This window comes from Physella acuta, unplaced genomic scaffold, assembly GCF_028476545.2.
Source record: "Physella acuta isolate Inbredline_101_S28 unplaced genomic scaffold, ASM2847654v3 ptg001764l, whole genome shotgun sequence".
Lineage (NCBI taxonomy): Eukaryota > Metazoa > Mollusca > Gastropoda > Physidae > Physella > Physella acuta.
Genome location: NW_026733274.1, coordinates 26180 through 50000, shown reverse-complemented (window position 1 = coordinate 50000; position 23821 = coordinate 26180). Strand labels below are relative to the sequence as shown.

At 36.9% G+C, this 23821-nt stretch overlaps 1 protein-coding gene across 1 annotated transcript in view; it reads right to left on the bottom strand.

Moving 5' to 3' along the window:
• Nucleotides 1-23424, bottom strand: part of LOC131930370 (uncharacterized) — a 47055-nt gene extending 23631 nt beyond the window's left edge. The window contains exons 1-8 of the mRNA XM_059286829.1: nt 23323-23424; nt 22989-23058; nt 19043-19118; nt 18850-18942; nt 10309-10370; nt 2746-2817; nt 2453-2584; nt 671-736 (exon numbers count right to left, since the gene is read on the bottom strand). Of these exons, the coding sequence (XP_059142812.1) occupies nt 671-736; nt 2453-2584; nt 2746-2817; nt 10309-10370; nt 18850-18942; nt 19043-19118; nt 22989-23036 (549 nt within the window). The 5' untranslated portion in view covers nt 23037-23058; nt 23323-23424. The remainder of the gene's footprint in view (nt 1-670; nt 737-2452; nt 2585-2745; nt 2818-10308; nt 10371-18849; nt 18943-19042; nt 19119-22988; nt 23059-23322) is intronic.
• Between the last annotated feature and the right edge of the window lie 397 nt (nt 23425-23821).

Sequence of the window (23821 nt, the reverse complement as noted above, 5' to 3'; positions counted from 1 at the left end):
GTATAAAAACACAATGAATAAATGAATTTGGTAATCTCACGATATAGCGTCTGAAATTTTGTTTGTTGAGTTTTGTAAACACTAGTTACTGTAAACCATAGTTTATTCGAACGGTGAAACATAAATAAGGTCAAGTGTTTTCTTCGTTTGATTTTTTGTCCAGTCAAAGATTTAAAGTTTGAATTCTTGGTACATTTACGATCCTTTAATAAGTTAAATTAAGCGGTCAAGGAATGTTCATTTACATCGCCTTAATATTACATTTATGAGAATCTGGTATTTTTTCCTAGCGCCTACGGCTTTTTACTAAATGTTTATCTGTATGTTTATATTTATATTAATGTTTGTTTATGCTTATGTTTACGCTTGTGTTTATGCTTACGTTTATGTTTTTGATTGAGTTGTAGTGAGGGTCGTTTTATTTTTATGTTCGTGTTTGCGTTTATCTTTAAATTTAAGCTTTAATATATATTTACTCAAACGTCCATTTTTGCATATAGACATTTAATTTGAAATGTAATATCCTTTCTAAACCCGGGCATTGCGGATATATGCTGCTTAATAAAAATGCAAGTCACGGTGCAGGGTCTGGCCGGTACAGCTAATTATGTAGAAAAAATAATAAAGCATTCTACTTTAAAATAAAGTTTTCATGTATTTTATAACTTACTAGTTTTAATCCCTGAATTCTGAATTCATTCAACTTTTCTTTATATTGGGAAACAGATCTTTCATGCTGAAAAAAATAACACGTCTAATATTAAACTATATTTGCACAAGAATATTTAATCTTAGATTTAAGTGACGTAATGTTAAACCAACATAGGATTTCTCTGAACAAAGAGCTTGTTGTAGAGTTATTTAGAGCTTGAGTAACGTATGTAAACAATATCACACGTTTGATGGTATGGGCTTGGGGAAATGTTTGCTATCTTGTGTGTGGCGTGAAAACGGAGTGGTTAAGATAGTCTGATGTCACACTGTCTTAATCCTATCCTATTTATTTTCATATACATTAACAATATTTTTAAAATAAACTTGCTTGATATCTTAAAAACAGCCCTTATACTTATAAAAATATTTTTACTTCCCTCTAAGCTTACAAATTATTGGGAAGTAAATCGTTGTTTATGCAATTGTTCGTTGTATTTAGTGAAGCAGATTGTTTTTGTGTTTTTGTCAGTGGCGCTGTGTGAGTGGGTGGTGGGTTTATCCGCAAGGTGCTTGCTTTTTTTTTTTACAGTTTCCGAAGTATATGACATTAATTTGAGTTTGTTGGATATTTTAAATGGTTTCATGACAAAAGATCTGAGTACAACTTATCTCAGGTAAAATATCATACACAAAATATCTCACAGGAGATATGAGATACAAAATATCTCGGGATAAAATACATCAGGACAAAAGATGTAAAAGACAAAAATCAATGAGATAAAATTATAGGAGACAAAGTGTAACGTAAAGGGAAAGATTAGTGATATGTTTAGGAACTGTGTTTCAGGATAAAGAAGGAATATCGTTTGGGATAGGGATATAATTTGGGATATGGTTTTGATTATATGGATAGTGATAAAGTTGAAGATAGAATATTACAAGAGGTAGGTTTAATGTTAATGATAGGAATTGAATTAGGAATAAGGCTAGGGCTAGGGAGCTGAAAATGTAAGGACGGTACAATATGTATTCTAAACGGCGAGTTATTGACAAATGGATACTGGCCTAGACCTGGTCAAACATGTCGTATTTCGGATAATTTTCAGAATGCATTTCAGTTGTATGCTTATTTGTGAAATACATTAGACTTTGAGTTAGGTCTGAATATCATTGGAGATCTATAAACATAAATTGTAATCGGTAATGGCGACTTTTTGCAAAGTTGATAATGATATAGAGTCAAACATAAATAATCAAACATGCAATGTTTTTTTTATTTTCAATATTAAAACTGACAGTTTTAATTGTGTGTGAGTCGCGAGTCATTGCTTTTATCAAAATGGGTCGGCATTCGAAATGATTCGGGAATCTGTGCATTCAGTATCATAGTGTGGCGGCTGGGCGTAGTGCTGACCACATTATCTCTTCATAAGCCGATGTTACAGAAACAAGTGAACTCTAGCTCACTTGTCCTATAGACCGACAGGTTTGAAAAGGGAACTTTACTGACTTGTAAATTCTGGAGCTAACAATTTAAAATTTGACCTGGCAACGTATGGCTTAAGCAAAGCCTATCTGCTATCGGGTTTATATATATATATATATATATATATATATATATATATATATATATATATATATATATATATACAGATGGATAGACAGACGGACAGAAAAACCTAAAACGAGAATTTAGACCTAGATAAAGATACAGAGAGGGAGAGAATTTTACCGAAATCATAAAGATAGTTCACTACAATAAAGAATATCAAGGTTATCATGCAGCAATTGTTTTTACCATAGCTTCTTTGTCTAAAACAAATAATCCTTTGGACTGACTTTTCTTTTTAAACTTCTCAAAAGCTGCAACGGCCTTTTCATAGGGGCTAAGAAATTCTTTATGACCTTGATGGTACTTGCGTTGTTCTGCCTAAAGTTTAAAAAAAATTCAGTTAAATAATAGTATTCGAAAAAAGAACACTAACGTTATAAGGGACTATTCATGACATGGTCAGTTTAAATCTTAAATTAAACATTGGTATTATCTGTTGAAAATACTATTAGATATCTTTTTTAAAAAGTTTATTTTACCGCCGAATTTCTAAATTCGTTGTCCAGCTTTTGTTCTAGGGGAAGGATCAAATCAGAAAAAAGCGCCTTTGTCTGAAAAATGTAACAATTTTAGCTCTTCATGATTGATTTAAAAAAAAAAATTTAAAGTTATTAACCACACTAAAAGATACTTTTAAAACCTTCCTGGCCTGTTTTGTGTGTCCGTATGAATGTTTATCCACACCATGCATATACTATAATTTATTATAATTGTTAATGGAAGAGCATTTTCCTGGTTAACAGTAGGCCTACATTTATTTAACATGTCTAAACAGCAAGCTGGATGGTTAGGTCCTACATTTATTGCAATATTGTGAGACTACAGTGTAGGGGAGACTGCAGACTTTGATGCTATCCTTAGAAAAGTCTTTCTATGGTGCTAAACAGTGACACATCACCATGATTCTACGCGTTTCCCCAGGTTGTTTTAAAACCATGGATGTGGAGAGAGAGATGCATTTTGTGGTGTATTATTTTCTGTTCTTTTTTTTTTCTTCAAAAAGGACTTTCAAATGTGTTTTCATTGTAGCGAATCAAAGCCTTGCACGAAGAGCATCTAAAATATAAGCGGCTAGGTAGTGTGTCAGTCAGTCCGTCATCGCTATCAGTGTTTCTTCCAGACTTTTTTCTTCGGGGGGGGGGGGGGGGGAAAGAGGGGGCGGACACTGTTAAAAGTATATATCTTCTATTAAAATTCCATTTTATTCGGGGAGAGGGGGGGGGGGGGCGGTAGACTTTATTCGGGGGGTGGGGGGGGGGGGGCGAAGAGACGCCTGGAAGAAACTCTGATCGCTATAGATTCTAGAACCATAAAAAGTAAAACCTCAACACATACCGTGCATTGTATCTGCACCGCATTGTCTAACCATAAGTGATAGAGTAGGGTTTATTTATATAACGACTTAATTTTTTTAATAGTTGGCACATTTTTTACTCTTTCGCATAACGAGAAGAAAATATTAAAAACACGCACATTGCTAAAACATATGAAACTGATTAATATCAAATAATATTTTCGCTTAGATTCTTAGAAAAAATGGATAGATTTTAATAATAGTAGGGTAAAAAATAGTAATTAACTAAAATGTTTGATGATCATGCCAGGGGAGGTAATTGAATAAAAGAAATTTAACTCCCCTAACCCTGTCTAGAATATTCTTATATAACACTACGGGGGATGACAAATCGGAATATAGACATGATTTTTAATCCATTTTAATTACTTACACTTTTAATAATAGAATCGAATCTCATAGGGAAAAAAAGAATTGCGCACCATGTGCAATTAATCTATTGATGCTTTGTTAAGTTTAACAAATTCATTTTCTTCACAATTATTATGCGTTAAAAAGTAAACAAAAATATATTGACAGGCAATGTAAAAAATAGTTCAAATCAACTAAAAACATCGTACATACTTTTAAAATTTTGATGTGAGATATTTTGTCTGAGATATTTTGTTTGAGATCATTTGTCCATGATATCATTTGTCCTGATATATTTTGTCCTGGCATCTTTTGTCCGTGAGATCATTTATCCTGAGATCAGTTGTCATGAGATCATTTGTCCGTGAGATATTTGTCTGAGATATTTTGTCTGAGATCATTTGTCCTGAGAAAATTTGTCCTGTCACCATATATATATATGTATATATCTATATCTATCTATCTATATATATATATATATATATATATATATATATATATATATATATATATATATAATTATAATTATAATAGTTTCACTAACTATTCTTTCTGTTTTTATGTCTGAAACACTAATGAAAACAAAAGAAAAATAAAAACTTTCAAAGTCAAACAAAAAACGAAACTTCCCACGACCATGGCGTCACATACAGCAAATTGGAAATTTTCAAAACGAAACGAAATAACACAAAAAATATGACGTCATCGGTACACGATAATGAATACACTTACATTACCGCCTAATTTATTTTTCTAATCTTAGAGTGGTCGGCATGTAGAGTTTCTTTCCTGAATCTCGTTGGGTAGAGGGCAAAGCCACCCCTCCCCTTCCGCGAAGGGTGCGCGGACCTTTGACCACAGGTGCTTTGACCATAGGGGGTTTGCCCATAGGGGGTTTGACCACAGCGGAGCTTTGACCATAGGGGCTTTGACCATAGGGGGTTTGACCACAGCGGGGCTTTGACCATAGCGGTGCTTTGACCATAGGGGGTTTGATCATAGGGGGTTTGACCATAGGGGGTTTGACCACATGTGTTTTCTCAGCAGAGGGTTTTTGATCACAGGTGGTCTATCAACTGGTGTTTGATCACAAGCGCTGCGTCCGGCTTTGATCATAGGTGTGATACAATTAACACGATTTTATACATGTTTCCTGAGAGTACGTTAATAGAAATTAACATGTATTTAAAAGAAGACAAGAACTATAATTTAGTCTCCACATAAAGGCTGGTGCTAGGCCTCATAGATTTATTTTAAATATAAATGAAACACAAATAATGCGACATATAACAAGCTTCACAAATAAATAATGTAGATGTACTTTAAAATACATAGCATATATAAAGGATAAAAAATGATACAAAACTTGCCAACAATATAGTCAAAGATGTAATACATAAAATGGTTAACTAAATGACAGATGTGCTATAGCACGCAAATATGTCAGTACATCTGTTTGACCATATGTCTGGACAGCACGTTGTACTTTTTCGTGCAGCATCTTGTATAGCTTCTCAGCTGGGAAGCTTGCCCCTGCAACACCTTGCAAGAAAGTTGTCTTTTGCCGTGTGCAGTCCATCTGCAGACCTTCAAGGAAACGCCACATTGTTGGTGTGACTACATTGGAGGAGAGACTGAAGACTGTAATGCCATCCTTCACAAATGTTATTTGTTCGTGCTACACCATCTCCAATCGTGTGCAAGATTCTCCATGGTTTTTAAATAGAGTAGTTTAGATGACTTCTATTTATACATGATGATTTAACATATTATTACAAGATGTCGAAATTTAAAATATAATTTAGCAACTTTTAAAATAAATCCTTACCATATATGGACAGCATTGGACAAAACACCTGAGATCAAAGACCCTATGTGGACAAAAAACATATGATCAAAGCCGGACACAGCGCTTGTGATCAAACACCAGTTGATAGACCACCTGTGATCAAAGACCCTCTGCTGAGAAAACACCTGTGGTCAAACCCCCTATGGTTAAACCCCCTATGATCAAACCCCCTATGGTCAAAGCACCGCTATGGTCAAAGCCCCGCTGTGGTCAAAACCCCTATGGTCAAAGCCCCTATGGTCAAAGCTCCGCTGTGGTCAAACCCCCTATGGTCAAAACCCCTATGGTCAAACCCCCTATGATCAAACCCCCTATGGTCAAAGCACCGCTATGGTCAAAGCCCCGCTGTGGTCAAAACCCCTATGGTCAAAGCCCCTATGGTCAAAGCTCCGCTGTGGTCAAACCCCCTATGGTCAAAACCCCTATGGTCAAACCCCCTATGATCAAACCCCCTATGGTCAAAGCACCGCTATGGTCAAAGCCCCGCTGTGGTCAAAACCCCTATGGTCAAAGCCCCTATGGTCAAAGCTCCGCTGTGGTCAAACCCCCTATGGTCAAAACCCCTATGGTAAAAGTACCTGTGGTCAAAGGTCCTAGGACCCCGCGAAGAGGTGAAAAGAAAAAAAGTCACGGGAAAAATAAACAGAAATAAAGTTACAGATTTTTGCTAGGAAAAAAAGTCACAGAGAATAGTCACAAAGGAAAAATTTTATTTGAAAAAAAAGTTACAGAAATAAAGTCATAGAAGAAAAGTCACAAAATCTGTTAAGAAATATTTTGATTTAATTGTTGAGAATTGTAAAATTGTGGGTGTTTATTGGTGTGGGTTGTTTTTGTTTTGGTTGCATATTTATAAACGTAAAAGCATTATGGTTTATAACAATAATACGTAAAAAGAAGATGACGTAATTCACACAGAAACCTCATCTTGTGTTACGAATTTAGTTAAATACGCGGTAGAACAATTAGTTACAAAAGTAATTTTGGCACATCATCGTGTTTTGCATATTTGTTTTTGCCGTTGGCCATTCCTTGGTTGGCTTCTCCTCAGTCGGCCTTGTCCGTGTATATTGTTTGATGTTGGCGTTTCGCGTCAATGACAGCATTTGAACCGTGTCGGCTTTCTGTTTTGATCCCATGCTTTGTTACGTAATGAGTGTGCTATTTTTGCTGTGAGTTGAGGACTGCAAGCTACATTAACTACGCCGATACGCCATCTCACGCTAATTTAAAATTAGTATTTCAAAAACACGATGAAAACCGAAAAGGTTGGAACATTCTATTAAATATTATAAGTACAACGGAATTATATAAAACCTACAAACTTTATACTAAAAAAAATTTACTTGTCATATATACTTATACAACATACGCACATATTTCTAGATATTTACATTACATTTGAATCGTAAGTTGATTTGCACTTTCTGAATATTTAATACATAAAAGTATTAAATTCCATACATATACTTATTTGTGGGTTTTTTCCCTGTTTTTTCCTGTTTTTCCCCTACAATCCCCGAAGAACGTTTACTTATCCCCCCCCCCCCCCCCATACCCGAACGAAATACAATTTATATAGAAAGTATATACTTTTACCAATGTCACCTCCCGCTCCCCGGAGAATTTAACACGCCTTCTCCCTCAAAAATATTTCAACTCCCCCCCCCCCCCCCGAGAAAAAATTTAGGAAAGAAACACAATGTGTATTACTGAGCTTAGCGACCATAATGGGTCTAGATTATAGAAATAGTAAGAGAGTGAAGTTTTGCCATAGGGACGGGTTGTTATGGTATGCAAACTAGGTAGTTCGAACTAGGGAGAATGTGAGAGATACTTCGTGTAATGTCGATATCAAGGATAGTTTTATGTTTATTTATACGAGAATAGTAGTTGAATAAATATTGACCAAGAAAATAACAGGCATTGTGTAAAGCGATTATCGCCTCTATCGTGGTGATGGAAATGCACATGGTAGAAGTATGCTTTAAATGTTAGTAGATCACATGATCAAACACGACACTCTCACAGCAGCCGTAACAGTGATGTATAAATGTGTCATCTAGTCCATATAGGTCTTTGTGCTAAATTTCTCTTTTGCCCATTTTTCGTTGTTTTTTTCTGGTTGCGTAATTTTCTGTTTGCGCTTTTTATATGTTTGTCCTTTATTCCGTTTGCGCTTTTTTTCTGAGTGCGCTTTTTTCTGTTTGCGCTTTTTTCCGTTTGCGCTTTTTTTCTGTTTGCGCTTTTTTCTGTTTGCGCTTTTTCTGTTTGCGCTTTTTTCCGTTGCGCTGACGGAGGTAAGGAAGGAAGGAAGGACTGACACACTAACAGCCCGCTTATATATATATATATATATATATATATATATATATATATATATATATATATATATATATATATATATATAAAGCCGAAACGCATTAAAAGAAGAAAATCAAAAGTTTTGAGCAGGGGTTCTGACCTTAGTTCGATCGAATCCAAGAGGTTCCTTCCGTCAGTCTCAGGGATTAGACGGAGGTCAAGAAACACCCCTGACTCACAAGATTCACGATTTTGTCAGTGTGGACGATATAGCTATTAAGAAGGGTTAGGTGAATGCGTATAAGTACCTGATGGAGCTCGGTACCTCCAAAAAAGTTAAGATCTACTGATTGTGTTGTTTTTAGAAGATGCACGCTTATTTGGTCTACCTTTGGCCTTATCTATAGAACTATTTCGATAATAGTTTAATACACTTTTAAATCAGTTAGGTTGAAACAACAACAACGCATTTACTGTCATCGTGTTGTTCCACTTTTACCTCGCTTAGTAGGTTTAGAGGCTTTAACTATATGAAAATTGCAGATTTATGACTTGTTATAAACCAAGCAATCAAAAAAATTATCTATTTGGTACAATATATAATTTCCTAGATCTTAAAATTTTAACCTTTTTTACTAATCGGATAGCGATTCAAGAATCCGTGATATTTATTTCTCTTTAATACAGTGATCTTGGCAAGATATAATTCAAATCAAGTAAAAATATCTGATCTCTCACAATGAAGTTGAGAGAATCTTAAGAATCGTACAAAGAAACTAGCGCAGATGAGGCTCGTTAGCTGGGGACAGCCACTCTTCTAGGAGAGACAACTCCAAAATCAAACAACTGCTGCCTTGTAGTCAGTTCTTGAATGGACAAAGGCTATGGAAGCAAATCCAAAAAATAAAGCAGGCTGAAAGCTGAGTCAATGGCCTCAATGGCTCATAACCAGTTGACACGAATACTTAATTGTGTTGAAGGGGATCCTTTCCAACACTAAAATTTATAACGAAGAAGTACAAAGAAATAGTCACGTCATTTCATTATAAAACCGGTCAGTGAAATCGTCCATTACGCGTTAATACAACTTGTTTCTATTCTAAAGTTTAAAGGGTTTATTTACTCACGTTCCGATGTAAATCCTTCCCTTTTACCTTGGGAAAAAGTGCCCCCACCCACCAACTTTTAAAAATTTTACTTTTACACAATAATCTTTAACCTACAATGGTTTTATTTTACAAGTGATAAAGTTTATTAACTCACTAATCCAGTGTAAATCCTTGTGATTTTAGTTAACAAAAAAGTGCCCCCCCCCCCCCCTCCACCACAATCTTGAAATAAGTTGGTAGAGCGGGTTTTAACGTCACTAATATTTTTTACGGTTCCACAAACTTACAATACACTTTAATACGATTAGTTTCTTATATAAGTGATAAAGTTTAATCAAATGTTATATTATAAACGTTGACTGTTTATAATTCAAGAATGCAGCTTAAAATTTAAAAAAAAAAATTGTCTACCTTTTTTTTGGTGCCCCCCTAGGGTTGGCGCACGTGGCGGTAGCACGTCCCCTACCCAGCTACGCCTCTGGCCACCCTTGCGAAATTAAAAGAGATTTTTGTTTTATTGCAGAAACCTCCCCTGGAGGGTTCTAATCAGCTCCACAAAGCTTGATGACAATTTTTCTTGGAATACGTATAACAAATCTTTCAGTTCGAAACTAAACAAATTAATATTTTTTAAATTCATTATATTAATTTTTTGCAGTCGGAAAAAAAGACAAAATAAGTTTTTAAAAAATATTAATAAATAAATGAGTTCGTAATGGAACTATTTAAGACAAAGAATCTGTTTTTTTTATTTAATGAAGTGAATAAATTGTTTTTGTTGATTATATTATATTTTTATTAGGCATAATAAGTTTACGTTAATTTGTGCTTCACGTTAATCAAATTTTTTGTTGAAAAAATAATGAAATAGTATGTCAAACCAAAATTAAACATAAGGAAAGACTAAGTTGTGATTACAACAGTTTTTGAGTTTTGTATTAATGCTAAATAAATGTCAATGTACACTGAAAATAAAGACTGCCAACAGTGAACAGACAAGCATAAAACTGAGGGCATAATTGGCATCATTTAAAAAGGGCCTTTTTCGCTTGCTTATTTTTACTTCAGTACTTACGCAGTCTTCGAATTTCATTTGTATTTCTTTGTATGCTTCAGCAATCCTAAATATAGCATGACCTGAAAAAAATATTTCTAATTTATAAATACATCTATATGTAAATATATATATATATATATATATATATATATATATATATATATATATATATATATGTAATATTATAAATCCTATATGGTAATTGTCTTTTTTGCCTGTCATTAACTAGAAAATATTTTAATAGCTCTTAGGTTAGAACAACGTTTTCATGATACCATATATCGTAAAATTTGTACCATTTAATTTTACATTTAGAAATAGATACGTTATTATGTTATTAATGCATTTTTTCAAATGGTACAATTATTGAAAATAAGTCGTCTCTGTCCTGGGCTAGTCTCTCCAGCTATCCCCATGTGTATCCAGTTTTCTTGGTGTCTTCTTCCAGGTCACGTCTCCGGGTCTTTCTTGGTCTGCCTCTTCTCCTCCTGCCCTGTGGTGAGGGCCTGTCTTGTTATGCAGGATGGGAGCCGGACGTTTTCCCGAAAGACACTTGCCCGAATAAATAAATCAAACAAGCCTCTATTCAATGTTGCGAGACGCCACGCCGCCTACGCCGTGTCGAAAGCGCTATATAACCACCGCAACACGTCGGCTAGACTAGGTGTTCAAAACATTCATCAGGAGAATATAAAGACACCGCCACCAACATCACCTTACATTTTTTAAGAATACATTTTTTTACATAAATTTCTCACTTTTAAAAAAAATAAATGCGGATGTTCAAGCCCAGGCATGTTGAAAAATTAGCAACACTGTTGGTTTTATTTTGCATTTGCTGTTGTGTGTGAGAAAGAAGGGCCAGGTCGTCAGCAAAGTCCAGGTCATCTAGCTGGCTCCACAGTGTCCACTGTATACCGTTTCGCGTTTTCTCAGTTGACATCTTCATAATCCAGTCTATGGCCAGCAGGAACAGGAATGGTGAAAGTAGGCAACCCTGCCTTATTCCAGTCCGTACTGGTAAGGTCTAAGAAGTCTGTTGGCCATGCACTACTCTACACTTCAGACCTTCATATGAAGACATAATAATGTTGACTATTTTCTGTGGTACCCCGTAGAGTCTCAACAATTTCCACATTGACTGTCTATCCAGGCTATCAAAGGCCTTCTCGTAATCTATGAAATTAATATAGAGAGATGAGTTCCACTCTTGGGTCTGTTCAATGATGATGCACAGAGTAGCAATTTGGTCTACGCATGACTTTTCCTTCCTTAAAGCCCGCTTGTTGATCGCGAAGCTGGGGATCTATCGCTTCCTTCCTTCATTCTGTTTAATAATATTCTGTTGAAGACTTTGGTTGCATGAACAAAAGTGTTATCCCTCAATAGTTAGAGCATGCACATTTCTTTGGAAGTTTTATGAGTAGTCCCTCCTTCATTTGTTCATCTTCCCATATTTTCTTGAAGAATGTGTGTAGTAGTGTGGTGCTAGTTTCAATATTTGCTTTCAGTGCTTCTGCCGGTATACCATCTATTCCTGGAGCTTTCCAATTTTTCAGCTGCTTTATAGCTTTATGTATCTCTTCTTTTGAAGGTGGGTTGCAGTCTATAGGGAGATCACTTTCAGCTGGTGGTATATCTTGTTGTTGGTCTTTTCAGTAATTCTTCAATATGTTCTGCCCATCTCTACCTCTATCCTTCCGCATCCGGTATTATCTTTCCATATTTGGTCTTCACTGGCCTCTCTGGCTGGATGCAGGACATTACCCCCCCCCCCCCCCCCCCCCCGTCAATTACCCCCCGGACATTTCCCCAATCCCCCCGTATTTACACCCCTGTCAATTACACCCTATGTAATCCCCCCCCCTTTCCACCTAAGCCCCCACTAAACTATATATATATATATATATATATATATATATATATATATATATATATATATATATATATATATATATATACAACAAAATCTAAATGTACAAACATGAATAAAGTTTAAAATAAGCAACATAAAATACACATTTTTGAATTTTTATTTTCTGAAATTAAAAAACAAAAACAAAAGGAAAACTTACAAACATTCAAAAATATATACAACAAAATCTAAACGAACTTACATGAATAAAATTTAAAAAAAAACTGACAACTTAAAATAGTACATTTCTGAATTAGAAAATGGAGGAAAACTTACAAACATTTAAATTTGAATATTGTGAGCTATCCCTCTTAAATAGTCCATGTGATTTCTGTTGGCATAGTCCTTAACGATTTAAAAACACGAGAATTGATGTTACGATATTTTGTTCTTTGTGGTTCTACTGGATGTCCGCCCAGCCGCTGACCGATGACCACTTTGTGAAAACCTTGATCGCGGTTGAGAATATTGATGAAGTGATAGATATTAGGATGGTCAGCAGCAACTGCAGCTTGCATTTTACGGTGCCAACCCTCGACGCTGTTGTTGGTGCGAGGTTACTCATTTTCCACCCTGTGGTGTATGTTCAAAAGACAAACCGACGGACATCAAACGCAAGCCCTATGAGCAGCGGCAACACATTTAGGGTGTATCAAATTTCATTCGTCTGCCACACAAGTCCAGTCCCCACACATGGTGCCTTCCAAAATTATAATTATATGTACTTCAAACGTTAAAACCGACTGGACATAAAACAGCGGCACCACTTTTAAGACTTACATTTTCGTCATTCGCTTTTAAAATCCACTCCTTCACAATATAAATCAAGTGAAAAAAGCCCACAAGCAGTGACATTCTCAATCTCCTATACATATAATTATCTTAAGTTGACCGCTGGGAGGGGAGGGGGGGGGGGGGGTAATGTCCTAATGTTGGTTTTTTTTTGGGCGGGCGGGGTAATGTCCGGGGGTGGGTGGGGGAATTGACCGGGGGTTATTCACCGGGAGGGGGGGGGGGGGGTAATGTCCTATTCCACTCTGGCTTAATGTACTTACCAGATATCTTCTTAATTGTATTGTACACGTCCCTAATATTACCATGGTACGGTGCTTCTTCTGCTTCACTTGCCAGCAGTACTAAATAACTCCGTTTGTCTTTCCTTATGCATTTCTTGACGCTTGTATTTGTTTCAGTCTATTCTTCCAGGGCTTTTAATTTAGCAGCCCGTGTACGGCTGTTGTTTAATGTTGCCTTCTTTCTTTTTCTCTTCAATAAGTTTCAGGGTATCTGCTGAAATCCATTTCTTCGTTTGTCGTTTGATAGGGCCTAGCCCTACTTCACATGTTGCTGTAAATATGTTTTTAGTTTTTTTTTTCATTTTTCTTCAATCGTCTCTTCCTCGATTAGCTCTTGTAGTACCTGAAACCTATTGGACATATGAAGTTTAACTTTCATTGAGTTTATAGGGGTCCTTTAGCAGGCCTGTGTTGTATCTGTGTTTCCTTTTGTTTTTCTTCAGTTTGAGTTTTAGTTTAGCTACCAGTAGGTGATGGTCTGAAGCAACATCAGCTCCTCTCTTGACACGTACATCTTGAAGTGATCTCCTGAACTTTTTTATGATACATATATGGTCTATCTGTTTTTCTGTAGACAAGTCGGGTGATACCCAAGTAGTTTTATGTATCCTTTTGTGATGAAAGAGACTACCTCCAATGACTAAATTACTTGTGGCACTTAAGTCTGCAAATCTTTCTCCGTTTTTGTTCATCTCACTTAAGCCCTGCTGTCCCATACATTCTTCATATCCTCTGTTGTCGCTTCCAATCTTAGCATTTAAGTCGCCCATGAGTATAAGGATGTTTCTTCTTGGGCGGTTCTGGATAATGGTCATTAGCCTGTTGCAGAATTCATTTTTGTTCTCTTCTTTGCTGTCATTTGTTGGGGTGTAGGCCTGTATTATGTCCATGTTCATTCGTCTTATTTTAGTTTTAAAGGTGGCTGTTATGATCCGTGGGCAGTGTGCCTCCCATTCAATGAGAGCTTTTGTGCTTGGTTTGATAGAATGAATGCGACTCCTTGAGTATGTGGAGCATTTTCATCCTCATGGCTTGAGAACAGCAGTAGCTCTCCTGTTATTAGTCTTTTTTGTCCTGACTCGCTGATACCCAGGATAGCTATTTTATAGCGTCTCATTTATATAGCGTCTCATTTATTGGCTTTCACCACCCGGCTTCATAAATTCTCCATCAGGAGATCCATTCTTTCCCAGGTCAGAGCTGTCTGTATTTCTCTTTGTCTGTGTTTCTGTAGCGAGCTGTTTTTTACGATGTAAGGTTGTCGACCTTATGCTCAACCCCCTACCTGGAAAACCAGGGTGCTAGCTTTCGTCTGACCACTACCCGCGCAGACCTTCCCAGCTTGGTTGAACATGCCAGGAGTTAACACACCCGCTGGTATAACTCTAGGGGTTGTCGGGGTACAAAAGCAGAGTTTCTTCCAGGAATCCCTTCGGGGGGAGGGGACTTCCCCCCCCCCCCCACCCCCGAACGAGATGGAATTTAAAAAATAAACATATACTTTTACTAGTGTCCCCCCCCCCCCCGAAAAATGTTGAACACCCCCCTCCCGAAAATATAAAGTGCCTTCTCCCCCTGAGAAAAAAGTCTGAAAGAGACACTGTACACAAGCTGCCAAGCCACGACAAGGCTTGAAATATATCATAAATTAATATGCATCGATTAAGGGGAAATGACCCCAAGGTGAGTTACCAATGATTTTTTCTTATATATTTTTATTTTCATATTCTTACTAGGCATACCACCTAGCTTCGCCTAGGTTTTCAAAAAGCATTTGCGTAAAATCCAGACCTTTAAATAGGCTGTGTAATATTTAAATCAAAGCTTAACTTTCCACCTCGTTGCTAATTTAACGCAAAATTATAACTAGTAAGGTAATTTGAATTACAGAGACTCCCTTGAAAAAAAATTGTCACGTGTATGGAGCCAAAGTAGCCTAAAATTGTTTTGAAATCAGTTACTGTTTTTCACCAAATTAACATTGTTTATATAAGGAATTCGGACTGGTCACTTCTAAAGACGCCGATCAGCATTTCCCCACTAACCCTACCCCCCCCCCCCCTGTCATAGCGTAGATATATAGAATGAGACTAGACTAGTAGAGGTTACTGAGGACGGTGTGAACTTGACGGTAGACGATTTGGTGCTAGAGTATTGTGCGCATGTTTGATAAAATATTTGTGGCGTGAGTGTGACGTGAGCATGACGCGACAATGTACCGATGACATAGGACGTAGCAGTAAAGACAGTTGGGGGTTAGCCATCGTAGAAGACGGACGTGTATTGATAGTGTATAGTATCTGGGTGCCAAATTATTTTGTTAACAGAAACCTTGCCGTTAATATTCTCATTAACTCTTTAAAGCGCATCTGACTTTCATTTTTTTAATATACCGTATATACCCAGGGCGCCACCCTTGCGAAACTAAAAAAGAATGTTTTAGAGAAACCTCACCTGGAGTGTTCTAATTAATTCCCCAACATTTCATAGCATTCGGATGAACTGTATCAGACCGCATTCGACTTTTATTTTTAAATACCGTATATAGAGAAAAATCGCACCCTCCCTAGGCACCGCCCTTGCGAAATTAAAAAATATTTTTTTTGCAGAGCCCTTCGCTGGAGTGTTCTAATCAACTCCTCAAAGTTTGATGGCGATCGGATGAACGCTGTGAAACCGCAATCGACATTTATTTTTATATATCGTATATAGAGAAAAAACAAATCGCAGAAACCTCCCCGGGAATATTCTCAACAACTTCCCAAAGTTTCATGGCGATCGAATGAAAGGTGTATTAAGTTTGATGAAATGTATTAGAAGGATTTCACCAACGCGTTACCAATCATATGTTCTTAGACGCGTGATCTTCTTTTCTAAAATTGAGTTATTTAAATGTAAACAGTGCCTGCGCTTGGATCATAAATATCGGGACACGGGTTTACCTACCGCATGAAAACCTTGAGTGTACATTAATTACTCACCAAAATAATATGATAGAACACACTTCGGTGACCGCCCCTGTGTCAGAGACTTAGAGGGGCGCTCTCAGGAGCCCCCCCCCCCCCCCCCCCCGATTAAACTACCGCATGGGCGCGGCGTACGACCCCTGGCTCCTTAAAACTAACAGGCGCCATCGTGCCAAATAGCATCCAGTTAATGATGCAGATTGTGTCATTCACTAAAGTAACATAAATGAACAGGACTTGTTATTTAACCCGCAAAAAAATTATTTGACGTGTTTTAAACATCAATGTGACTGATGCAATATGTTAGCGTTACAAATGGTCTATTCTTAGATGCTCGATCTTAATTTCAGATTGGATTATCTAAAAATAGATGCTAATGGCATCATTCGCAAAGTGGCGAAACTGTTTAGATTTTTTTACGGACAATAAGAAACATCCCAGTTAACAATCTAACCTTGGTTAATTTCTTATTATTAAAAAAAAACGAATTACATGGCCCTCAGTGGCCCATGTGAGCATTTGGGGGCCGAAACAGCGATTTTAATTTGCAGCCAGAGGACACGCCTGATTCAATTTAGTGAGCTCTTGTAACGCCCCATCCTATCCATTGTCTATCACACTATTTAGACCGAAAGTAGATCGCGCTCTCGGGAAAGACCAGGGCGCCAAATCGCTACCTGCCGAGGGGTCGCCAATACAAAATTAAATCTCCCCGCCCACACAACCCACCCAACCCTTTTCCCCCCTCCCACCCCAGAAACTTTCTCGGGAGTATTCATCAACTCTCTAAAGTTTTATGGCACCGGGATAAATTGCGTCGAACCGCGATCGTCTTTTATTTTTATATACCGTATATTGAGAAAAATCCCACCATTCCGTGGCGCCGCCCTTGCGAAATTAAAAATGTTTTTTTTTACAGAACCCTTCCCTGGAGTGTTCTTATCAAGTCCCTGAAGTTTGATGGCTACGGGATGAACGCTGTGAGACCGCAATCGACTTTTATTTTTATATACCATATATATAGAGAAAAAAATCACGAACTGCCAGGGCGCCACCCGTTAGAATTTGAAAATGTTTTTAGCGCAGAAACCACCCCAGGAATATTCTCAACATCTTCCCAAAGTTTCATGGCGATCGTGTGAACTGTGTCACCGCAATTCACTTTTATTATTTTTATATACCGTATATAGAGAAAAAAAAACGCACCCTCACGTGGCGCCGCCCTTGCGAAATTAAATTGATTTTTTTTTTTACAAAACCCTTCTCAATCAACTCCCCTTCGCTAAAGTTTTATAATGAACTTCCCAAAGTTTCATGCCTATCGGATGAACGGTGTCACTGCAATTCACTTTTATTATTTTTATATACTGTATATAGAGGAAAATCGCACCCTCCCGTGGCGCCGCCCTAGCGAAATTAAAACTTTTTTTTACAGAACCCTTCCCTAGAGTGTTATAATGAACTTCCCAAAGTTTCATGCCTATCGGATGAAAGGTGTCAAATCAAAATCGACTTTTATTTTTATATACCGTATATTGAGAACAAACAAATCGCGCACTGCCGGGGCGCCACCCCTGCAATTTAAAAATGTTTTTAGCACAGAAACCTCCCCATGAATATTCTCAACATCTTCCCAAAGTGTCATGGCGATCGCGTGAACGGTTTCACGGCAATTCACTTTTATTATTTTTATGTACCGTATATAAAGAAAAATCGCACCCTCTCGTGGTGCCGCACTTGCGAAATTAAATATGTTTTTTTTTTTTTACAGAACCCTTCCCCAGAGTGTTCTAAGAACTCACCAAAGTTTGATGGCGATCGGATGAATGGTGTCAAACCAAAATCGACTTTTATTTTTATATACCGTATATAGAGAAAAAACAAATCGCGCCCTGCCGGGGCGCCACCCCTGCGAATTTGAAATTTTTTTCTTTCGCAGAAACCTACCCAAGAATATTCTCAACAACTCCCCTAAGTTTCATGGCGATGTGATGAGAGGTGTAGTAATGCATAAAAGACAAACAAACAAAAAAACAAACAAACATACATTGCTTTTTATATATACAGTGGCGTAGCTAGGGTGGGGGCGGGGGGGCGGGTGGGGACATATGTCCCCGGGCGCCGACCTTAGGGGGCGCCAAAATGGGTTGGAAAAATAAATTGAAAGGTTGAGGGGGGTGCAAATTGAAAGGTTGAGGGGGGTGGGGTGCAAATCAAAATCTTGAGAAAGTTTGAGGGGGGGGGGGGTGCAAATCGGAATCTTGAGGGGGGGGGGGTGCAAATCGAAAAGTTTTCCTCGGGCGCCGGGAAGGGTCGATACGCCTCTGTATATATACAGATATATATATATATAGATATATATATATATATATATATATATATATATATATATATATATATATATATATATATATATATATATATATATATATATATATATATATACAGACGTAGTTATTTGCATTTAGACATTATTTGAAATTTCCAAATCCCAGCCAGCGCCGGACATAAGACGCTTAATAAATTCACAAGTAACGGTCCTTGACAGATTCATTTTTTAACAAAAGCCAGTGCATAAACCAATTTAAACTAAAAGATGTACCTATTTCTTCCGTTCCCCCTTTCCCGTTTGTTCTACATTCATGTCCAAGTCGTCCTAGTGACTCGATGTATGATCTTGCTGCGGAAGATGTACCTGGTTTTAAAAAAAGACATTTTTACATAATACGTCATGTAGAAATGGTTAGTAAGACCAGAATAGCATTTAATCGATAAAAACGTGTCACAATACTTGCCAAGCAATGTTTTATGATATGCTTTTGCGCCAGCCAATACTTGCTTCGATAAAGGAGCGAACTTTGCTGTTAAATTCTGAAAAGAACGAAAAAATTTAATATTGGTTACAACAACCAAAAGCATTTAGCTAAGTAGGCCTACGCGACTTGGTATTGCAGATTAGGGTTAACAATTTTTAAGGCTAGACGCCACTCTTGATTTCGATTAAAAACGTTCTTTAAACTAAAATAGGATACCTATTTCCATGGTATATAAACTGAATGTTTCAAACTTCTCCAGTAAATGGGTTTCCTTTTATTGGGGTGTGAAACATGGTACCAGCCGTCAAATTTTAACAGTACTACGTACACAGCGGTTATTTTAGAGCGTGTATTAGTCTTTTATGGTCCGTCAACAGAGTTTCTTCCAGGCACCTCTTCGGGGGGGCGAAGTCCCCCCCCCCCCCCCGAACAATTTTTACCACCCCCCCCCCCCCCCCCCCCCCCCCGAACGAAATGAAATTTATACAATTTATATAGAAAATATATACTTTTAGCAGTGACCGCCCCCCGAAGAAAGTCTACCGCCCCCCCCCCCCCCGTAAAATTTCAAGTGCCCCCCCCCCCCCCCCCGGAGAAAAAAGCCTGGAAGAAACACTGTCCGTCAATCTATCGGCTGAACACTCGTGTTGCACGCTGGTTTAGTGGGATAGCGGGGGAAAGGTCACAGGACAAAAATTCACAGAAAACAAAAAAAAAATGTTATCGGAAAAAAGTCACAGATATAAAGTCACAGAGGAAAAAAATCACAAAAATGTTTTTTTAAATATTTTTATTTGCTTGTTGAGAATCGAAAACATTTTAGGTGTTTGTAAATATGGATGGTTTTTGGTAGCATATGTATCAACTTTAAAAGTATTTGACGACCACAGGGGCTAAACCACAGTTGTCACACTTTTTCACCTTTGAGGAAATCGAAATTCAGTATTTGCAGACTCTGGTATATAGACACATGTGACGTTTTTTAAATTAAAATTAGTTTTTTTTAAAATGAAAATTAGTTCAATCCTTGATAAGTAGGTGTATTTATTTAGTTACTAGGTCAATTTATTCAATGACGGTAACAACAGTAGGCACATAGTCTTTTTTTTAATATATTACATAGTTATAATACAAAATGAGATAGAATGATAATATAATAGATGAATGAGAAAGTTTGCAATGACTCAGTTAAGGGGGTCATTAAATACTTGTTTTAGTTTAGATTTGAATATATTTTCGAAAGTTTGCAATGACTCAGTTAAAGGGGTCATTAAATACTTGTTTTAGTTTAGATTTGAATATATTTTCAGATATAGATAGTTTTATTATTGAGACTGTTACCAGAATAGCCGAAGCTATGTTTTTAAGAAAAAAGTTGTATACGAGATGGGTAAGCTAAGAGGACAATTTAATTTTATGTTAAAAGAAAATAGGTCTGAAAAGTAAGAGAGGCTGTTTCGTGAAATATTTTATATACAAAAGTGCTTTTTAATTTAATGGAAGTATATTAGTTGTAATAAAATAATCCAGACTACTAGACAAGCCAGTAACTGGTTTTATGGCTCTTCTTTGTAGGCAGTAGGGGAGAGGACGCTGTTTTGTTACAAAGCCGCCGCTCCACACTACAGACGCATAATACAACAAAGATTGAATAAAAGCTTCATACAAAACTAACCAGCATCTATAGTCAACAAGGTTTTGTATCTTTTCTAGTTGAAAAGAAGTCTTTAATATTGACATTTTTAGAAAATGACTATTATCGGACCAGGCGAGGTTTTGATCTATAATCAACCCTAGTCATTTGAAAGAAAGAAAGAAGCGCAAACAGAAAATTGCACACAAAAAAGGCGCAAACAGAACTTTGCGCACACAGAAAAACGCGCAAAGAGAAGTTTTAGCACAAAGACCTATATGGACTAGATGACACATTTATACATGACTGTTAGGGCTCCTGTGGGAGGGTCGTGTTTGACCTGACGCGATCTACTACCATTTAAAGAATACCACTACCATGAACATTCACATCACAACGATACAGGCGACAATCGCTTGACACAATGCCTATTATTTTCTTGTTCAATATTTATTCAACTACTATTCTCGTTGAAATAAACATAAAACTATCCATAATATTGGCATTTCACGAAGTATCTTACATTCTCCCTAGTCCGACCTCCCTAGCTTGCATACCATAACAACCCGTTCCTATTGAAAAACGTCACTCTCTCTCATCCGCGTCATCAAACACGCATTCGTTATATCCCTCGCACCAACATTCATTCGAACCTAAATACCCTGATAAAACAGACATCATAATGATGTATTTCATCGTATTTCATCATGACGCACCTACCTATCTATCTACCTACCTACTTACCTACCTACCTACCTACCCACCCACCTACCTACCTACCTACGGTAACAACAGTAGGCACAGAGGCCTTTTTTTTACATATTAAATAATACAAAATGAGATAGAATGATAATATGATTAGTGGGTAGGTAAGTTGTTAGGTGGGTGCGTGGATAGATGTGTGGGTGGGTAGTTAGGTAGGTGGTTGGGTATTTGTTTAGATGATATAGATTATGCACATTTATGCTTAATAACAGTGTTATAAAACTCGAACTTTCAAACTGGTTTGGCGTAAGGTTAGATTCATTGAGCCAATTGAGCCCTAAATTAAATAGTTAATCAGTTTAATAATGTAGACGCCATTGGACTAGGTCTAAGTCAATAATAAAACTTCATCTCTTCTTTGTTTGTTTATAAAAAAAAAGTTATGGAAGGTTTTTGAAGGTCTTTTTCTGAAAATGTTTACCGCACGAATGCAAAATGACATAAACAACAATAGCTCTTCTGTTATATAGGTTATATGCTATTCAGTAAATGCTTTAGTTGGATGACGCTAACCTTGTGATGTTAAAACAAATAGCATGTAATTGATTTAGTTCGAAGTGTCTGCGCTTTTTTCTATGTGCGAATTTTTCTGTTTGCGCTTTTTTCTGTTTGCGCTTTTTTCTGTTTGCGCTTTTTTCTGTTTGCGCTTTTTTTCTGTGTGCGCTTTTTTCTGTTTGCGTTTTTTCTGTTTGTGCTATTTTCCGTTGCGCAATTTTTTTTTCGCACTTTTTTCCGTCGCGCTTTTTTTCCGTTGCGCATCTTTCTGGGAACCATTTTCGAGTACCCGGTTTACAAACACAAAGCCGAACATTCCCCCACTTTGCTTTTATATTATAAATGTTATTTTTTTTAAAACACATTTTACAAAAATGCCTGAAGAATATTAAATACACAAGTCTAATATGTGCGAGACATAGTCATTTCGAAAAATCAATTATAAGTGCTGATGCTCCTCTTGAATGTGTCAATCAATAAACACCGTTATAGAACACAGGTACGCAGGTTGGTGATAGGGTGATTCCAACATTGTATGAGCTATAGCTTAATTGGTTTACTAATCTTGTTGGTGGGGAATGATTCAAATGTATGTGTCACTGTACAATTGCTTTACTAGCTAGAATCGTGATGGTAGCGGAATTATTCAAATGTTAGATTTGCTACAGTTAAATGTTACTGGTTCTCCTGCATGCTTTGGCAAAGTCCTCTTTTTTTTATTTCATTGAATGTCGGTTGATTTCATGCATTCTACTGAATGCCCAGCTATCCTAGAGATATTATCGTTTTTTTTTTATTTTCTCCTTAAAATGTATAATAGGGAGATGACTGACACGTAGTAATTGATATAACGGGTAGCGGCGATGGCTGTGACCGGGGATCACTGATAGTGAGTAACTTCGTACAACCGATGAAAGAACATATCAAGTAGGCCTATATATAAAATTCATCTTACGAAATCGATTGTTAATTATTGCTTTGGCTTCAAATAATCTTACGGAAATTAAGTATTTTAAATGTTAAAGTACAAACCTTGTAAATAGTTTCTGTTAGGTAATGTATTTCTTCGGAGTTCTTCATTGTCTTGACAAGCTAGTTACTACTGCGGGACAACAATGGAAAGGCAAATATGAAGTAAATGTTAATTTACATAAAACAAAACTAAAAAGATGCAAAATACCATGTTTGCGAGTAAAGTAAATACATGAGTAATTGATGCCTACTGTCCCTAGTGGTTGTGCTTTTTTTTTTACATTTCTAATGTCACAGTGGTGGAAAATTAATTCTAAAATAATTGTTGGTACTATGTGAATATGATTTTGAGTACCGCAACATGATTATAAACACAATTGAAAATTTCACGTACAAAATATTTCAACACACTGTTTTTAGCCGCACAGTATTAAAGATAAATCCAAAACACCATAGTAACGTAGGCCAACAAGAAATAAAAGCCACTGTCTGTAGGGGAGAAGATAATAGGCGAGGAAAATCTATAGAGCTGGTAGATCGACAAGGATGAAGACACAGGCTAATTACGTAGACCTCACTGCGTTGTATCGGATTTTAATATCCACATCTGTGCCAAGACAGCGGTTCCCATCTTTTCTCCTCTGTAACCCTGCAATTTATTGGTGCTTTGTAGGCTGAGGTATGACCTTATTTATTGGTGGGGGATCTGGCTTTTCGGGATGATATGTGATGGTGAGGATCGGGGAGGGAAAAGATTGTCCAAAAAGTCTGATGTCGTTTTACTAGGACAAAAGATTAAAGTGAAGGTTAATGATGCTGGCAATTGCTTTAACTTGGATAAATCAGAACAACCCCCCCTCCCATTCCATGAGCACATATCGTCACAAAAACCA